We start from the raw sequence: 16787 nt of genomic DNA, 5'->3' as shown, positions 1-16787 counted from the left end.
GACACAACTAGGGGCATAAATCGAATTATCCCAAAATTCTATGCTTGTGGCTCATGAAAAGAATGCTTTATGTGATAGTTATATTGTTGAATTCATTCATGATTCTACTGAAAATTACTATGAGGGAGGAACATATGCTTGTAGGAATTGCGATAATATCAAGTTTCCTCTCTATATGTTTAAAGTTTTAAAGTTATGCTTGTTTTGCCTTCCTATGCTAGTTGATTATTGTTCCCATAAGTTGTTTTCTCACAAAATCCCTATGCGTAGGAAGTGGGTTACACTTAAATGTGCTAGTCATATTCTTCATGATGCTCTCTTTATGTTTCAATTCTTATCTTTTATGTGAGCATCATTGAAATCATCATGCCTAGCTAGGGGCGTTAAACGTTAGCGCTTGTTGGGAGGCAACCCAATTTTATTTTTGTTCTTTGCTTTTTGCTCCTGTTTAGTAATAAATAGTTCATATAGCCTCTGTTTAGATGTGGTCTTATGTTTTAATTAGTGTTTGTGCTAAGTAGAACCTTTGGGAAGACTTGGGTGAAGTCTATGCGATCTTGCTGTAAAAAACAGAAACTTTTGCGCTCACGAGATAAGCTGCTGTTTTTTTACTGGATAGTGATTTTAGGTTGATTATTTTTTAAGATGATCAATAGATAAATTCCTCACGTCCACCAATTTATTTCAGAATTTTTGGAGTTCCAGAAGTATATGTTTGATACAGATTAGTACAGACTGTTCTGTTTTTGACAGATTCTGTTTTCTATGTGTTGTTTGCTTATTTTAATGAATCTATGAGTAGTATCGGAGGGTATGAACCATAGAGAAGTTGGAATACAGTATATATTACACAAATATGAATTTAGAATGAGTTCAGAACAGTACAAAAGTGGTGATTTATTTTCTTATACTAACGGAGCTTACGAGTTTTCTGTTGAGTTTTGTGTTGTGAAGTTTTCAAGTTTTGGGTAAAGATTCGATGGACTATGGAATAAGGAGTGGAAAGAGCCTAATATTGGGGACGCCCAAGGCACCCCAAGGTAATATTCAAGGACAACCAAGATCCTAAGCTTGGGGATGCCCCGGATGGCATCCCCTCTTTCGTCTTCGTTCATCGGTAACTTTACTTGGAGCTATATTTTTATTCACCACATGATATGTGTTTTGCTTGGAGCATCATTTTTTATTTTATTTTGTTTTGCTCGATGTTTGAATAATATACCAAGATCTGAAATTCTTAAATGTTAGAGAGTCTTCACATAGTTGCATAATTATTCGACTACTCATTGATCTTCACTTATATCTATCGGAGTAGTTTGTCATTTGCTCTAGTGCTTCACTTATATCTTTTTAAAGCACGGCGGTGGTTTTATTTTGAAGAAATAGATGAACTCTCATGCTTCACTTATATTATTTTGAGAGTCTTTTAGAACAGCATGGTAATTTGCTTTGGTTATAAAATTAGTCCTAATATGATAGGCATCCAAGAGGGATATAATAAAAAGTTCCATATAAAGTGCATTGAATACTATGAGAAGTTTGATACTTGATAATTGTTTTGAGATATAAAGATGGTGATATTAGAGTCGTGCTAGTTGAGTAATTGTGAAATTGAGAAATACTTGTGTTGAGGTTTGCAAGTCCCGTAGCATGCACGTATGGTAACCGTTGTGTGACAAATTTGAAGCATTAGGTGTTCTTTGATTGCCTTCCTTATGAGTGGCGGTCGGGGACGAGCGATGGTCTTTTCCTACCAATCTATCCCCCTAGGAGCATGCGTGTAGTGCTTGGTTTTGATGACCTGTAGATTTTTGCAATAAGTATGTGAGTTCTTTATGACTAATGTTGAGTCCATGGATTATACACACTCTCACCCTTCCATCATTGCTAGCCTCTTTGGTACCGTGCATTGCCCTTTCTCACCTTGAGAGTTGGTGCAAACTTTGCCGGTGCATCCAAACCCCGTGATATGATATGCTCTATCACACATAAGCCTCCTTATATCTTCCTCAAAACAGCCACCATACCTAGCTATTATGGCATTTCCATAGCCATTCCGAGATATATTGCCATGCAACTTTCCACTGTTCCGTTTATTATGACACACTTCATCATTGTCATATTGCCTTGCATGATCATGTAGTTGACATCGTATTTGTGGCAAGGCCACCATGCATAATTTTCCATACATGTCACTCTTGATTCATTGCCCATCCCGGTACACTACCGGAGGCACTCATATAGAGTCATATTTTGGTCTAGTATCGAGTTGTAAGCATGGAGTTGTAAATAAATAGAAGTGCGATGATAATCATTATTAGAGCATTGTCCCGAAAAAAAGGAAAAAAAGAGAAAGGCCAAAAAAAAGCAAGGAAAAAAAAGAGAAAGGCCAAATAAAAAAAGGGAAGGCCCCAAAAAAGGGGGACAATGCTACTATCTTTTTTCCACACTTGTGCTTCAAAGTAGCACCATGATCTTCATGATAGAGAGTTTCTTGTATTGTCACTTTCATATACTAGTGGGAATTTTTCATTATAGAACTTGGCTTGTATATTCCAATAATGGGCTTCCTCAAATGCCCTTGGTCTTCGTGAGCAAGCAAGTTAGATGCACACCCACTTAGTTTCTTTTGTTGAGCTTTCATACATTTATAGCTCTAGTGCATCCATTGCATGGCAATCCCTACTCCTCGGATTGACATCAATTGATGGGCATCTCCATAGCCCATTGATTAGCTGCGTCAATGTGATACTTTCTCCTTTTTTGTCTTCTCCACACAACCCCCATCATCATATTCTATTGCACCCATAGTGCTATGTCCATGGCTCACGCTCATGTATTGCGTGAAAGTTGAAAAGTTTGAGAATTCTAAAGTATGAAACAATTGCTTGGCTTGTCATTGGGGTTGTGCATGATGGGAGCATTTTGTGTGACGAAAATGAAGCATGGCCAAACTATATGATTTTGTAGGGATGAGCTTTCTTTGGCTATGTTATTTTGAGAAGACATAATTGCTTGGTTAGTATGCTTGAAGTATTATTATTTTTATGTCAATATTAAAATTTTGTCTTGAATCTTTCAGATCTGAATATTCTTGCTACAATAAAGAAGATTACATTGATAAATATCTTAGGTAGCATTCCACATCAAAAATTCTGTTTTCATCATTTACCTACTCGAGGACGAGCAGGAATTAAGCTAGGGGATGCTTGATACGTCTCCAACGTATCTATAATTTTTGATTGTTCCATGCTATTATATTATCAATCATGGATGTTTTATATGCATTTATATGCTATTTTATATGATTTTTGGGACTAACCTATTAACCTAGAGCCCAGTGCCAGTTTCTGTTTTTTTCCTTATTTTTGAGTATCGCAGAAAAGGAATACCAAACAGAGTCCAATTGACCTGAAATTTCACGGAGATTATTTTTGGACCAGAAGAAGCCCACGGAGTATCGGAGATGGGCCATAAGAGTCCTGAGGCACCCAAGAGGGTGGGGGCACGCCCTACCCCCTGGGCGCGCCCCCTACCTCGTGGCCGCCTCGGAGACCCCCCTGACTTGTTCCCGACGCCAACACCTCTTATATATACCCAAACTTCCAGAACATAACCTAGATCGGGAGTTCCGCCGCCGCAAGCCTCTGTAGCCACCAAAAACCAATCGGGACCCGTTCCGGCACCCTGCCGGAGGGGGGATCCCTCACCTGTGGCCATCTTCATCATCCCGGCGCTCTCCATGACAAGGAGGGAGTAGTTCACCCTCGGGGCTAAGGGTATGTACCAGTAGCTATGTGTTTGATCTCTCTCTCTCTCGTGTTCTTGATTCGGCACGATCTTGATATATCGCGAGCTTTTCTATTATAGTTGCTTCTTATGATGTTTCTCCCCCTCTACTTTCTTGTAATGGATTGAGTTTTCCCTTCGAAGTTATCTTATCAGATTGAGTCTTTAAGGATTTGAGAACACTTGATGTATGTCTTGCGTGGGATACCCGTCGTGACAATGGGGTATTCTATTGATCCACTTGATGTATGTTTTGGTGATCAACTTGCGGGTTCCGTGACCTTGGGAATCTATGCATAGAGGTTGGCACATGTTTTCGTCTTGACTCTCCGGTAGAAACTTTGGGGCACTCTTTGAAGTTCTTTGTGTTGGTTGAATAGATGAGTCTGAGATTGTGTGATGCATATCGTATAATCATACCCACGGATACTTGAGGTGACATTGGAGTATCTAGGTGACATTAGGGTTTTGGTTGATTTGTGTCTTAAGGTGTTGTTCTAGTACGAACTCTAGGATAGATCGAACGGAAAGAATAGCTTCGTGTTATTTTACTACGGACTCTTGAATAGATAGATCAGAAAGGATAACTTTGAGGTGGTTTTGTACCGTACAATAATCTCTTCATTTGTTCTCCGCTATTAGTGACTTTGGAGTGACTCTTTGTTGCATGTTGATGGATTGTTATATGATCCAGTTATGTTATTATTGTTGAGAGAACTTGCACCTAGGCCTTGTTTGAACGAATTGCCATACCGTTTACGCTCACTTTCATCATGAGTTACCTTGATTTTTTTTATATTTTCCGATTACAAAAACCTATATCTACCATCCATATTGCACTTGTATCACCATCTCTTCGCCAAACTAGTGCACCTATACAATTTACCATTGTATTGGGTGTGTTGGGGACACAAGAGACTCTTTGTTATTTGGTTGCAGGGTTATTTGAGAGAGACCATATTCATCCTACGCCTCCCACAGATTGATAAACCTTAGGTCATCCACTTGAGGGAAATTTGCTACTGTCCTACAAACGTCTGCAGTTGGAGGCCCAACAACGTCTACAAGAAGAAGGTTGTGTAGTAGACATCACCCCGCGGCGAACCCCCGCCATCGTGCGCCGCCTCGCCGAGCGCCGCCCGCGCCACCATGCCGTCCCTCGCCTGCGCCCCCGCCCTCTTCACTGGAGTTCGCCGCCAATCTTCGCCGCCCGTGCCACCGCGTCGCCGTATCCGGGGATCCCATGCCCGGATCCGTGCGTCCCCGCCGTCCGCCGGCCCCCCCGCTCGCTGTAGCTGCCGGCCCCGCCTCGCCGGACTCCGATTCCGGCCACCACCCTCGCCATCCACCTCGACCCAAAACCCTAGATCCGAAGGTTGTTTTTCACAAGTCCCTATTGCAGTTCATTACGTGCTCATGTTTGAACAGCCATAACTTCGTGCATATAGCTCGGTTTTGTGGGCATAATATGTAAAAATGTTCATCTATGAGTGCTCTAGAAGATGGCATAGTTTGCATGCACGTTACTTTCCATCTTGATGCTTTAATCCTCGTTGTGAAAGTGCTAAATGATATAATCTGCTGGAAATTAATATAACTTCCTGATTTGTCTTTTTCATACCATTTTGTGTGATTATATTTTAAGCATCATATCAACATATTTAGGAGCATATTCATTCCAAATTTGAAGAGGTGCAATCCATATATTTTGATATGCCATGTGGTGACTAGAACAAGCTTGCAAAGTAGGGTACTTGCTGTTGCTGTTTTCAGTGACTTAGTGATTTATGCCAAGTCTGAATCTACTACATTATGTTTCCATGTTAACTGGATGCTACAAGTGAATCCATGCATAATCTAGAGATTCTCAGTAAGGATGTTTTGTAGATCTTGGCATGCTCTTTTCATCTATGCCCTTGTTTGCTATTACAGCTGCCGTAACTTATCAATACAATGCCCGAAATTTGTTAAATAATGTTTCTGTCAGCCAGTTATCAGTAAGTTCAGTTTTGTCATGTGAATAGCTAGTGTTCTATGCATCCTATGGCCATGTTCTTGCCATGAGTAGCTGCACAAATATGCCTTCTTTCTATCTGTTGTATTCACATCCATTATATGCTTTATATTGAGTTAACAAAGCTTGCAAACATGTCTACTTGTCGCTGTATTTGGGCCTAAGGGAATGCATTGTGGAGTAGCAATTAGATGTGGGTTGCGAGAGTGACAGAAGCTTAAACCCCAGTTCATGCCCTATTCCGTAAGGGACCGATTGGATCCAAAAGTTTAATGCTATGGTTAGAATTTCTTCGTAATACTTTTCTCATAGTTGCGGATGCTTGCGGGAGGGTTAATCATAAGTAGGAGGTTTGTTCAAGTAAGAACAACACCTAAGCACCGGTCCACCCACATATCAAATTATCAAAGTAGTGAACACAAACTAAACCAACATGATGAAAGTGACTAGATGAAAGTCCCGTGTACCCTCAAGAACACTTTGCTTATTATAAGAGACCATTTTGGCCTGTCCGTTGCCTCAAAAGGATTGAGGTACCTTGCTGCAATTTTGTTACCACTATCGTTATTTGCTCGTTACAAATTATCTTGCTATCAAACTACTCCGCTACTTACAATTTCAGCACTTGCAGACATAACCTTACTGAAAACTACTTGTCATTTCCTTCTGCTCCTCATTGGGTTTGACACTCTTATCGAAAAGAGCTACAATTGATCCCTATACTAGTGGGTCATCAATTCGCTTGCTTGTTGCTCTTTGACATGTCATCACGTGCATTTCATCTGCATTTTTTTCAAAACTTGCATCCGTCCGGGTTTCCCAGTTTTCTCCGTTGTTCGTTTCGGCATCCGACACTCTCACATGCACCCCCGCACCTTCCAGATCTCGTTTCGTGAGTGGGAGAAAAACATTCTCGGAATGGGCCGAGATTTGTCGAGTGGCCTTGGTACATCACCGGTAGGCCGCCTGTCAAATTTCGTTCCATTTGGAGTTCGTCTGATACCCCAACCGTAACCACGTTAACCGATGCCCTCCTTCTCTTTACAGCCCAACACCCCTCCATAACAGCCCACTAGCCCACCTAAACCCTCTCTATGCTCTTCCCCATTGGATCACGATCGTGTGGGCAAAAACCGCACCTCAATATACCTCTCCTAGCTCCCTCTACCTATAAATATACACCTCCCCTCCAAATTCTCGGGCAAACCCTAATCTCCCTCTCCCGCCACCGCCGGACGCGTCCACCGATGGACGGACGTGTCCGCCGCCCGCCCACACCAGCTGCCGCCCGAGCGCCCCGCTCGCCCCGCGGCGAACCCCCGCCGCCGTGCGCCGCCTCGCCGAGTGTCGCCCGTGCCACCACGCCGCCCCTCGCCTGCTCCGCCGCCTTTACACCGGAGTTCGCCGCCAATCTCCGCCGCCCACGCCATCGCGTCGCCGCCCGGCCCCGCCGTCGCCGGATCTGGGGATCCCACGCCTGGATCCGCGCGTCCCCGCCGTCCGCCGGCCCTCGTGCTCGCGGTAGCTGCCGGCCCCGCCTCGCCGGACTCCGATTCCGGCCACCACCGTCGCCATCCACCTCGACCCGAAACCCTACATCCGGAGGTTGTTTTTCACCAAGTCCCTGTTGTAGTTCATTATGTGCTCATGTTTGAACTGCCATAACTTCGTGCATATAGCTCGGTTTTGCATGCATAATATGTAAAAATGTTCATCTCTGAGTGCTCTAGAAGATGGTGTAGTTTGCATGCATGTTACTTTCCATCTTGATGCTTTAATACTCATTGCAAAAGTTCTAAATGATATAATCTGCTGGAAATTAATATAACTTCCTGATATGTCTTTTTCATACCATTCTGTGTGATTATACTTTGAGCATCATATCAACATATTTAGGAGCATATTCATTCCTTCTTTGCAGTGGTGCAATCCATATATTTTGATATGCCATGTGCCGACTAGAACAAGCTTGCAAAGTAGGGTACTTGCCGTTGCTGATTTCAGTGACTTAGTGATTTCTGCCATCCGAGTCTGCTACATTATGTTGCCATGTTAACTGGATGCTACAAGTGAATCCATGCATAATCTAGAGATTCTCAGTACGGATGTTGTGTAGATCTTATTATGTTCTATCCATCTATGCCCTTATTTTCTATTACGGCCTGCCGTAGCTTATCATTACAATGCCCTAAATTTGTTAAATAATGTTTCTGTCAGCCTACTATCAGTAAGTTCAGTTTTGTCATGTGAATAGTTAGTGTTCTATGCATCCTATGGCCATGTTCTTGCCATGAGTAGCTGCACAATATGCCTTATTTCTGTTGGTTGTATTCACATGCCATTATATGCTTTATATTGAGTGAACAAAGCTTGCAAACATGTCTACTTATCGCTGTATTCGGGCCAAAGGGAATGCATTGTGGAGTAGCACTTAGATGATGGGTTGCGAGAGTGACAGAGGCTTAAACCCCAGTTTATGCCCTATTGCGTAAGGGACCAATTGGATCCAAAAGTTTAATGCTATGGTTAGAATTTCTTCTTAATACTTTTCTCGTAGTTGCGGATGCTTGCGGGAGGGTTCATCATAAGTTGGAGGTTTGTTCAAGTAAGAACAACACCTAAGCACCGGTCCACCCACATATCAAATTATGAAAGTGGTGAACACAAATTAAACCAACATGATGAAAGTGACTAGATGAGAATCCCGTGTACCCTCAAGAACACTTTGCTTATCATAAGAGACCGTTTTGGCCTGTCCTTTTCCTCAAAAGGATTGAGTTACCTTGCCGCACTTTTGTTACTACTATCGTTACTTGCTCGTTACAAATTATCTTGCTATCAAACTACTCCGCTACTTACAATTTCAGCACTTGCAGACATTACCTTACTGAAAACTACTTGTCATTTCCTTCTGCTCCTCATTGGGGTTGACACTCTTACTTATCGAAAAGAGCTACAATTGATCCCTATACTTGTGGATCATCAATTCGCTTGCATGTTACTCTTTGCCATGTCATCACGTGCAGTTCATCTACAGTTTTTTCAAAACTTGCATCCGTTCGGGTTTCCCAGTTTTCTCCGTTGTCCGTTTCGGCATCCGACACTCTCACATACACCCCCCGCACCTTCCAGATCTCGTTTTGTGAGCGGGAGAAAAACGTTCTCGGAATGGGCCAAGATTTTTCGAGTGGCTTGGTACATAACCGGTAGGCCGCCTGTCAAATTTCGTTCCATTTGGAGGTCGTTTGATACCCCAACTACTAACCACGTTAACCGAAGCACTCCTTCTATTTGCAGCCCAACACCCCTCCATAACAGCCCACTAGCCCATCTAAACCCCCTCCATGCTCTTCGCCGTTGGATCACGATCGTGTGGGCAACAACCGCACCTCAATATCCCTATCGTAGCTCCCTCTACCTATAAATATACACCTCACCCTCCAAATTCTCGGGCAAACCCTAGTCTCCCCTCTTCCGCCGCCGCCAGGCGCGTCCACTGAGGCCGGACTTGTTCGCCGCCCGCCCACGCCAACTGGGGTGTGCCACGTGTCACCTCCGCCGCCGCGGCCCGCCAGGCCCATCGCGGGCCCGAGCTAGCCCGGAGCCGCGCGCCGCCGCCCGAGCGCCCCGCTCGCCCCGCGGTGAAACCCCACCGCCTTGCCGAGCGCCACCACGCCGCCCCTCGCCTGCGCCGCCATCCTCTTCACCGGAGTTCGCCGCCAATCTCCGCCGCCCGGCCCCGCCATCGCCGGATTCGGGGATCCCACGCCCGGATTCGCGCGTCCCCGTCGTCCGCCGGCCCTCCCGCTCGCCATAGCTTCCGGACCCGCCTCGCCGGACTCCGATTCCGGCCACCACCATCGCCATCCACCTCGACCCGAAACCCTAGATCTGGAGGTTGCTTTTCACGAAGTCCCTATTGCAGTTCATTACGTGCTCATGTTTGAACTGTCATAACTTCGTGCATATAGCTTGGTTTTGCGTGCATAATATGTAAAAATGTTCATCCCTAAGTGCTCTAGAAGATGGTGTAGTTTGCATGCATGTTACTGTCCATCTTGATGCTTTAATCCTTGTTGCGAAAGTGCTAAATGATATAATCTACTGGAAATTAATATAACTTCCTGATTTGTCTTTTTCATACCATTCTGTGTGATTATATTTTGATAATCATATAAACATATTTAGGAGCATATTCATTCCATCTTTGCAGTGGTGCAATACATATATTTTTATATGCCATGTGGTGACTAGAACAAGCTTGCAAAGTAGGGTACTTGTTGTTGCTGATTTCAGTGACAGTGATTTCTGCCAAGTCGGAATCTGCTACATTATGTTGCCATGTTAACTGGATGCTACAAGTGAATCCATGCATAATCTAGAGATTCTCAGTAAGGATGTTTTGTAGATCTTGTTGTGCTCTCTCAATCTGTGCCCTTGTTTGCTATTACAGCCTGCCGTAGATTATCATTACAATGCCCTAAATTTGTTAAATAATGTTTCTGTCAGCCTGTTATCAGTAATTTCAGTTTTGTCATGTGAATAGCTAGTGTTCTGTACATCCTATGGCCATGTTCTTGCCATGAGTAGCTGCACAAATATGCCTTCTTTATGTTGGTTTTATTCACATGCCATTATATGCTTTATATTGAGTTAACAGAGCTTGCAAACATGTCTACTTGTCGCTGTTTTTGCCATGTTCACTAAATTCCACTAAGTCTGTGAATCTGTTATCACTAGATGACCCGGTTGCGCCCATACAATAATAGGGTTAAACTTGGATTGTAGAAAGTATTAGTTTCCCTTTTAGGTCTTCTAGGATATTGATTGACGATTATATATAGGGCAATGTAAATGGATTCCTTTGGTCACAAGTGAACTTCCTAGGCTATTTAGGTAGTTTAGTAGACTGAACATGATGACCAAAGAGTCCAGTGCCAAAAGCTAACAGATTTTTAGAGTGAAGCTATACACATAGAACTTCATAGGCTAATTGCTTAGTTTAGTAGACTGAACATGATGCTCAGAGGGCGTGCACGGTGAGACCCAAGCGCTTGTAGTTGCGCTTGAAAGCGAAGGCATATATTTCTCTTTCCTTCATATTAGCTGCGGGGAAGAAGCCTGCCCAGCCTCTAGTAATTTTTGCCCTATTGTTGACTCCTTTGATTAGACGGGCTTTGATGCAGGGATTTCCATCTCTAGATTTTATTAGCAAGTCATAAAGCTTTGGGTCAATACAGCGGCAGAGATATTTCTTGGTAAAACTGACCAAGGAATACTGCAAATGAAAGGTAACAACAGTGAGAAAAGAAATATTGGAAATGAAAGGTAACAACAACGAGAAAAGAAATATTGGAAATGAAAGGTAACAACACTAAGAAGAATGTTATATACAATTGCAGGTGATGTGTATAGGGTATTGGCATTCTTTGAGTGGCAAACGTGTGAGCCGCTTCTTGTATAGCCTCATTTGTTTCCCCATATGCAATGACTATCAAAGCTTAGAAAGTAGATAGTGCCTGGTGCCCCTATTCAATGGTATATAAAATGGTTGGTGTAAGCATATGCATGTACTGGTATTAGTAGAGCAAATGAAAACATTGTTTGATCGTACGGGTTATGTAATCCTTGTGTTCAGCCTTCTTTGGTTTATGGATTTAGTTGTAGGCGTTGTATGATGATAATCATGAAGAGGGTTTGAAAGATTAGTATGAATAGGCAGGCAAATAAAATTAGGTATAATAGCATGACAACGGTAATGGTAGACGGTTTTGTACCATGCAATGTGTGCTCCTTTTTTTTCTTGGCTTTCATGCGACGGTGCGAAGGGCCTACAGAGTTATAAACAGTAAGAGGTTTAAAAGGTGAGTATAAGCACTAGGTTTTAAAAAGTAAATCTGTCGTGGTGTGCTTACCAGCATCATTACTGATGTTGATAAAAGTTGGTTTGTAGGCTCTGTTGTTAGGCTGAGGAAGCGATTCGGAAGACCCGCTATCATCACCACTGCAAATTTCATTATAGATTTCTGCAAGGAAATGCCGCAGTTGTTATTCTGGTTAACTATGGCCTTTCTTAATTCTATGTGATAGTCCTTGACATAAAGACAACTCAAATCAAAATAAAGCTGGGTAAATACTTTCAAAGCATCCAGATGGTGTGCACAAGGACATCAATACAAAAGGTGATATAAAATAATAAGAAATTTTAGGTTCATTTATGTTATTCCAAGCTAAAATGTCCCAGCCAAAGAGTAGCTGTACCAGCAGAATAAACATACCAGGTTTTTTTGGAACAAAGCAGTAAAGTGCCCATGGCCACGAAGCCACAAGAACAAATGACCAAACACAGTGCCGCTATTTGTACAGTCGCTATTGCTACAATAGAATGAGAATTTTTTTCTTAATGTTCTTTCTCTTGATGAAAAAACATGATGTTTGCATTATAGAATAAGATGAAACGATGATAAATTAGTTGTAGCCCAACTGAGCATAGAGATTCATGCAGAGATATTGTGTAGTTTCCAGACCAGTAGGCAGCCGACCAAGTGTCCGGTTGTACCTCCTCGGTGAATCCAGACCTTGGGCAGGTAGTCAATGGACACCCTTGGCATATGCCGTTGGTGGCCTCGATCTCAAAAAGTCCAGTGCATTCACCTGTGTCTAGAGAGACACGACACTGTCGGACATATGCAACAGCGTGTAGGTACCAAAGGCATGACAGGGAAAGTTCAGAAGACCTCACGCTGTAACGTCAGCTAAGCGACTTTCTACTGAGGAACAAAACTACAAAGTGGTGTTGTGACAACCTGGGTTCTGGGTTTTGGTAAATGAATCAGCAAGGGTCTAATCATAAGCTAACATTCTTTATAGGTTCTGGTACTGACCTCAAAAAGAAAAAACTGGAAATTTTACTTATGCGTAGTATAGTGCCTGGCCATCATTTTTTTGCATCAAATATCACATAATCCTATAAATACATATATCAAAAAATTCTTCTAATACTCTAGTAACATAATCTAATAATTAACATATTAACTACACTATTGCTTGAAGGGTCCAATCAAAAGCTCCTAATTATTTTAGTCTGCCAGGCAATCTCTGTGTTGCAATCTTCAAGCATATTTTGTAACCAACTTAATTATTCATTGATAATGAGGAAGAAGAACTACCTGAGCAGCTGAGAGGATGGCTTGTATAGACTAAAATCCAATCTTGTATAGTGAGGGGATATTCAGCATACATGGCCACTGAACCTACAATGCCATTGATCTGTTGTGATGCGGTTCCTGAAATTTATGATGCGATATAACTAATTTTGAGTAGTAGGCAACCACACCATAACTGAATCTATCAGCAAGCAAAAGTCACATTCCAATTTTGAAGTAAGCATGCAAGTTCCAAGTTAAATGCAAACATACAGTATGAACCGGAGAGAATAGATCTCAATGGATTAAATAAGCAATGGATACAAAATATGTACTCTCAGGCAGAACTTATTTAGAAACTTAATAACTAAACTATATGTGTAAGCTTGTAATCTCTCCCATATACTGAAAAGGAAAGACTGCTAGTAAAAGAGCCAACAAGACAACCAATATGCCCAAGCTCCAGAGAAGGAAATAAGCAAATACACTGCCAAAGCAAAGAAAAATGGCAGGAAAAAAAGAATAATCGACCTAAAGAGATTGTAGGAAAAAAATAGTCGCAAATCATTTGTCCTTTCTGAGTTGAATTACTCCTTCCAAAGCAAATGGTCAAGCTGGCTGTAGGAAGGAACACCCAAAAACATGGCAAGAAAAGGGCATCAGTAAAATGAGAAAAATGTATCTATATGAATAATAAGGAGTTGATGGGAGGGAGAAGCATACCTAGCAGAATTTCGCACCGACATGTTAGGTTTTGTTGGGACGGACACCGAGTCGAGCACTGGAATAAATTGTACACGGACCTGCAAGCACCATTGAGTACAATTTCACAACCAAATCAAAAGTACACAGGAGGGGCACGGTAGGGAAGCAAGGGAATGGAGGAAGGAGCTCAAGGGGAAGATGCGACCATAAAGTGAAGAGGGAGTCCGGCGGTGTATCCTCTTCTCCTCCCCTGCTGCTCCTCGATGGTGCGCCCCTCCTATGCTGGTGACCGACGGGAGTGGCCGGTGGGCATCGGTGGCAGGGCTGAGCCATCTTCCTCACTGGCTCTGTCTTCCCCATCTTCCTCGGTGTTGACCACTCAGCTAGCTCCAGAGAGAAATAGATACATAAACTGCAAGAAATAGATACAAAAACTACAACACTTATCAATAAATATATGAGTTTAGAGGGAAGCAGTAAGCCCTCGCTGTTAAGAGATCATGGAGATATAAATATGAGCTTGCTCGTAAATATGTGATAACAATTCAATTGCATGAAGCCGAGCAAATCATTTTTAGGACATAAATCTTTGATCTGGCTAGTACCAAAATTGGCTGGTAATTTACCCTTGTCATCACAAAAAGTACATGTAGTACCTGACATGAAAAAGTAAAAAGAGAGGGAATTAATCACACTAATAAAACCACACATCAATAAAAAAGAGGGAATTACGTGCAATATTATCGATGTAAGTCAAGGTGCACATGAAGGTTGTAATTAATAGCATCAGTACAGAAGAAATAAAAGAACACCAAATTAGACATTACTGAAGTGAACATAGAAATTGGCAGCAAAACATAAGAGGATAAAACTTTGAACATGTTGATCTGCAAATGTCTATAGCTTGCAAATACATCAATGAAAGGCAGCGTGCAATCTAATGATACAAACCTGGCTAAAGTTAGTAGAGTCAAAGTGCCTAAACCTGAAAGAAAATAGTGGCACCACAAAATGCCTCTAAACCACCTGTTGGCTAGATTTATTTTAGACGGTGGAGCATACAACCCCTACAAACTGAAACAAAAAATAATAAGCATGAGAATGACAAACAATGCAAATAAAAAAACTGTTCATTCGGTAGCAAACCCACAACGCATGGCAAGTCAGGTGAAATATATAAATGGAAATGATAAAAAGGCAACCATCCATATATTTAGATACAAATAAGGGCATATCCAAGCATTACATGCATGACAACCTCAAATCCATGGGGTCCGTTTGGTTAGATCAGAATGAGCAAAAATGGAAACAGTGGCAAACATTCAGCACAAGGGAAAAATGTTTTGCATCTACACAATGATGAAGAAAGGCAATGAGCCAAATTAGTGCATCTACTACATATTTGACTCACTCTAAATAGGAGCAGCAGAAAGGAAGAGTTTTGCATATAATATTCATAAATGTAGTTTTTACTCATTATCCATTTGCAACAGAGACAGCTTAATAATTTGATTTCCTGGTAGACAAACAATTACAAGATGTGAAATTAGTATGCTGACACAAATGACATATTAAAAATACCAATAAATTTAGAAAAATGGATGGTGAATGACTAAATTGACCAAACCAAATAAGGTCCAGATACTACAGGTAATAACTAATCACTTGACTAATTGCAGGTAATGCATAATCGAACTACAGAAATGGCATGTACAGGCAGCCACCAAGATCTGTAATGTAGTCATAAACCTGCACATTAAAAGGCTGATATTGCTCTTATTCATTATTGCCTCATACAACAGATCCGACAACCTATAGCTCAGCTGGTGCTGTCCAAGGCGGAGAAAATGACGACCACCCGATCAGGTGCGTGCACAGCACGGGAATCCTCTTGCTCGGTCGAGGCATCAATTACTGCCGTGTACTACCACATCTCTAAGCTGCAGCACAAAAATCACTCCTACTCAGAAGGAAACAGAAGCGCTGATGGGTGATGAAAGAATTTCGTCTGTAGATACTAATTAGATTAGGAAGCAATGGAAGTACGACCCAAAGCGTCTGTAGATACTAATTAGACCAGGAAGCAAGGGAAGTACAAACCAGAGCATAACTGCAGACGTGAGGCAGAGCCTGATGAAGCCGCCGAGGCTGGCGAACGCCTTGCGTGAGAACCCCGTCCAAGCCTCCGGGAAGGAGCTGTCGACGACGTACACGAACTGAGTCATGTTGATGAGTCACCAAGAGGCGTTGCCGACCATGGCCGTGCCCAGGAGGCTGCGGCCGAGCCTGGCCACGACGACCCAGTTGAGTAGCGCGTGCACGCCAACCGCGGCGCCTGCAACTCTCGCTGCCTCCCGAGAAAGATCCGCCAGGCTGCGTCGGGGCGGATGCGGACGCGCGTCGGGACGGGCGGCCTGCGGTGGCGGCGTGCTCCTCCGTCAGTCTGGGAAGCCTCCATGACCACCCCTACCGCCGGGTGACCTGCGCGCGAGCAATGGGAAGGCGAGGAGGAGGAAGAGGCGAGGCGGTGGAGGAGTAGCAGTCGGCGGCGAGGCTCCTAGGCGGAGAAGGAGGAGGAGGTGGGAGGGAGCATGGCGGCGGCTGAGGGAAGGAGGAGGGAGCATGGCGGCGGCTGAGGGAAGGAGGAGGGAGCGGCGTGGGGGTTGTGGATTGGGACTAGGGTTCGCGTGCGCCGCCCTTAGCCAACAGAAACAGCCCACCCTCTGTCAACCTTCACGTAGCATCCAAAGAAACCCAGCCTCTGGTCGCTGGCCCCCACGGTCTCATGACCCCACCCGTCATCCTCTGCTGAAGCGGCCAAGGACGTGAAAAAAAAACGACGGCTGGGCAGATGCCAGTGGCCAAAAAAAAAACACTGTCGCTCCACCAGTAATTTGACGGGCGGACAAAAACTTCTTGCGCGCTCGATGCCTCGAGTTACGCGGGTAGTCTAGGAGGCTTTATATGTTAGATTTGCATTCTTGCCATGATGTTTTGAGCATGTTCTATTGTTTTCTAGCAGTAGCTCAGTGTTCATGTTTTGTAGTGCTTGACATGTACATGCTTGACATGCCCTGTGATGTCATGAAATTTTCCTGTAGCATATACTTTTGTTGTCTCAAAGTATGCATCAT

General features: G+C 43.1%; 1 protein-coding gene across 30 annotated transcripts; it reads right to left on the bottom strand.

The window, feature by feature from the left end:
• Positions 1 to 10588: 10588 nt before the first annotated feature.
• LOC123097336 (uncharacterized) lies at positions 10589 to 16340 on the bottom strand. Of its 30 annotated transcripts, none has more exons than XM_044519049.1 (13): positions 15754 to 16335; positions 15403 to 15593; positions 14605 to 14727; positions 14259 to 14309; positions 13859 to 14065; positions 13672 to 13751; positions 13480 to 13566; positions 12973 to 13089; positions 12331 to 12463; positions 12082 to 12178; positions 11719 to 11829; positions 11581 to 11634; positions 10589 to 11081 (listed from the first exon to the last, which is right to left on the bottom strand). In XM_044519049.1, the coding sequence occupies exons 5-12, from the start codon at positions 14011 to 14013 to the stop codon at positions 11614 to 11616; spliced, it is 801 nt and encodes a 266-aa protein (XP_044374984.1). In that variant the 5' UTR covers positions 14014 to 14065; positions 14259 to 14309; positions 14605 to 14727; positions 15403 to 15593; positions 15754 to 16335; the 3' UTR covers positions 10589 to 11081; positions 11581 to 11613. The 30 variants fall into 30 exon arrangements, 22 of the variants coding, with proteins under 22 accessions (XP_044374984.1, XP_044374985.1, XP_044374989.1 ...); XM_044519050.1 differs by having other exon boundaries at positions 14280 to 14309; XM_044519054.1 differs by having other exon boundaries at positions 14280 to 14309; positions 15466 to 15593.
• Between the last annotated feature and the right edge of the window lie 447 nt (positions 16341 to 16787).

The sequence above is a fragment of the Triticum aestivum genome, chromosome 4D (genome assembly GCF_018294505.1).
Source record: "Triticum aestivum cultivar Chinese Spring chromosome 4D, IWGSC CS RefSeq v2.1, whole genome shotgun sequence".
Classification (NCBI taxonomy): domain Eukaryota; kingdom Viridiplantae; phylum Streptophyta; class Magnoliopsida; order Poales; family Poaceae; genus Triticum; species Triticum aestivum.
This window is presented reverse-complemented; position numbering and strand designations above follow the sequence as displayed.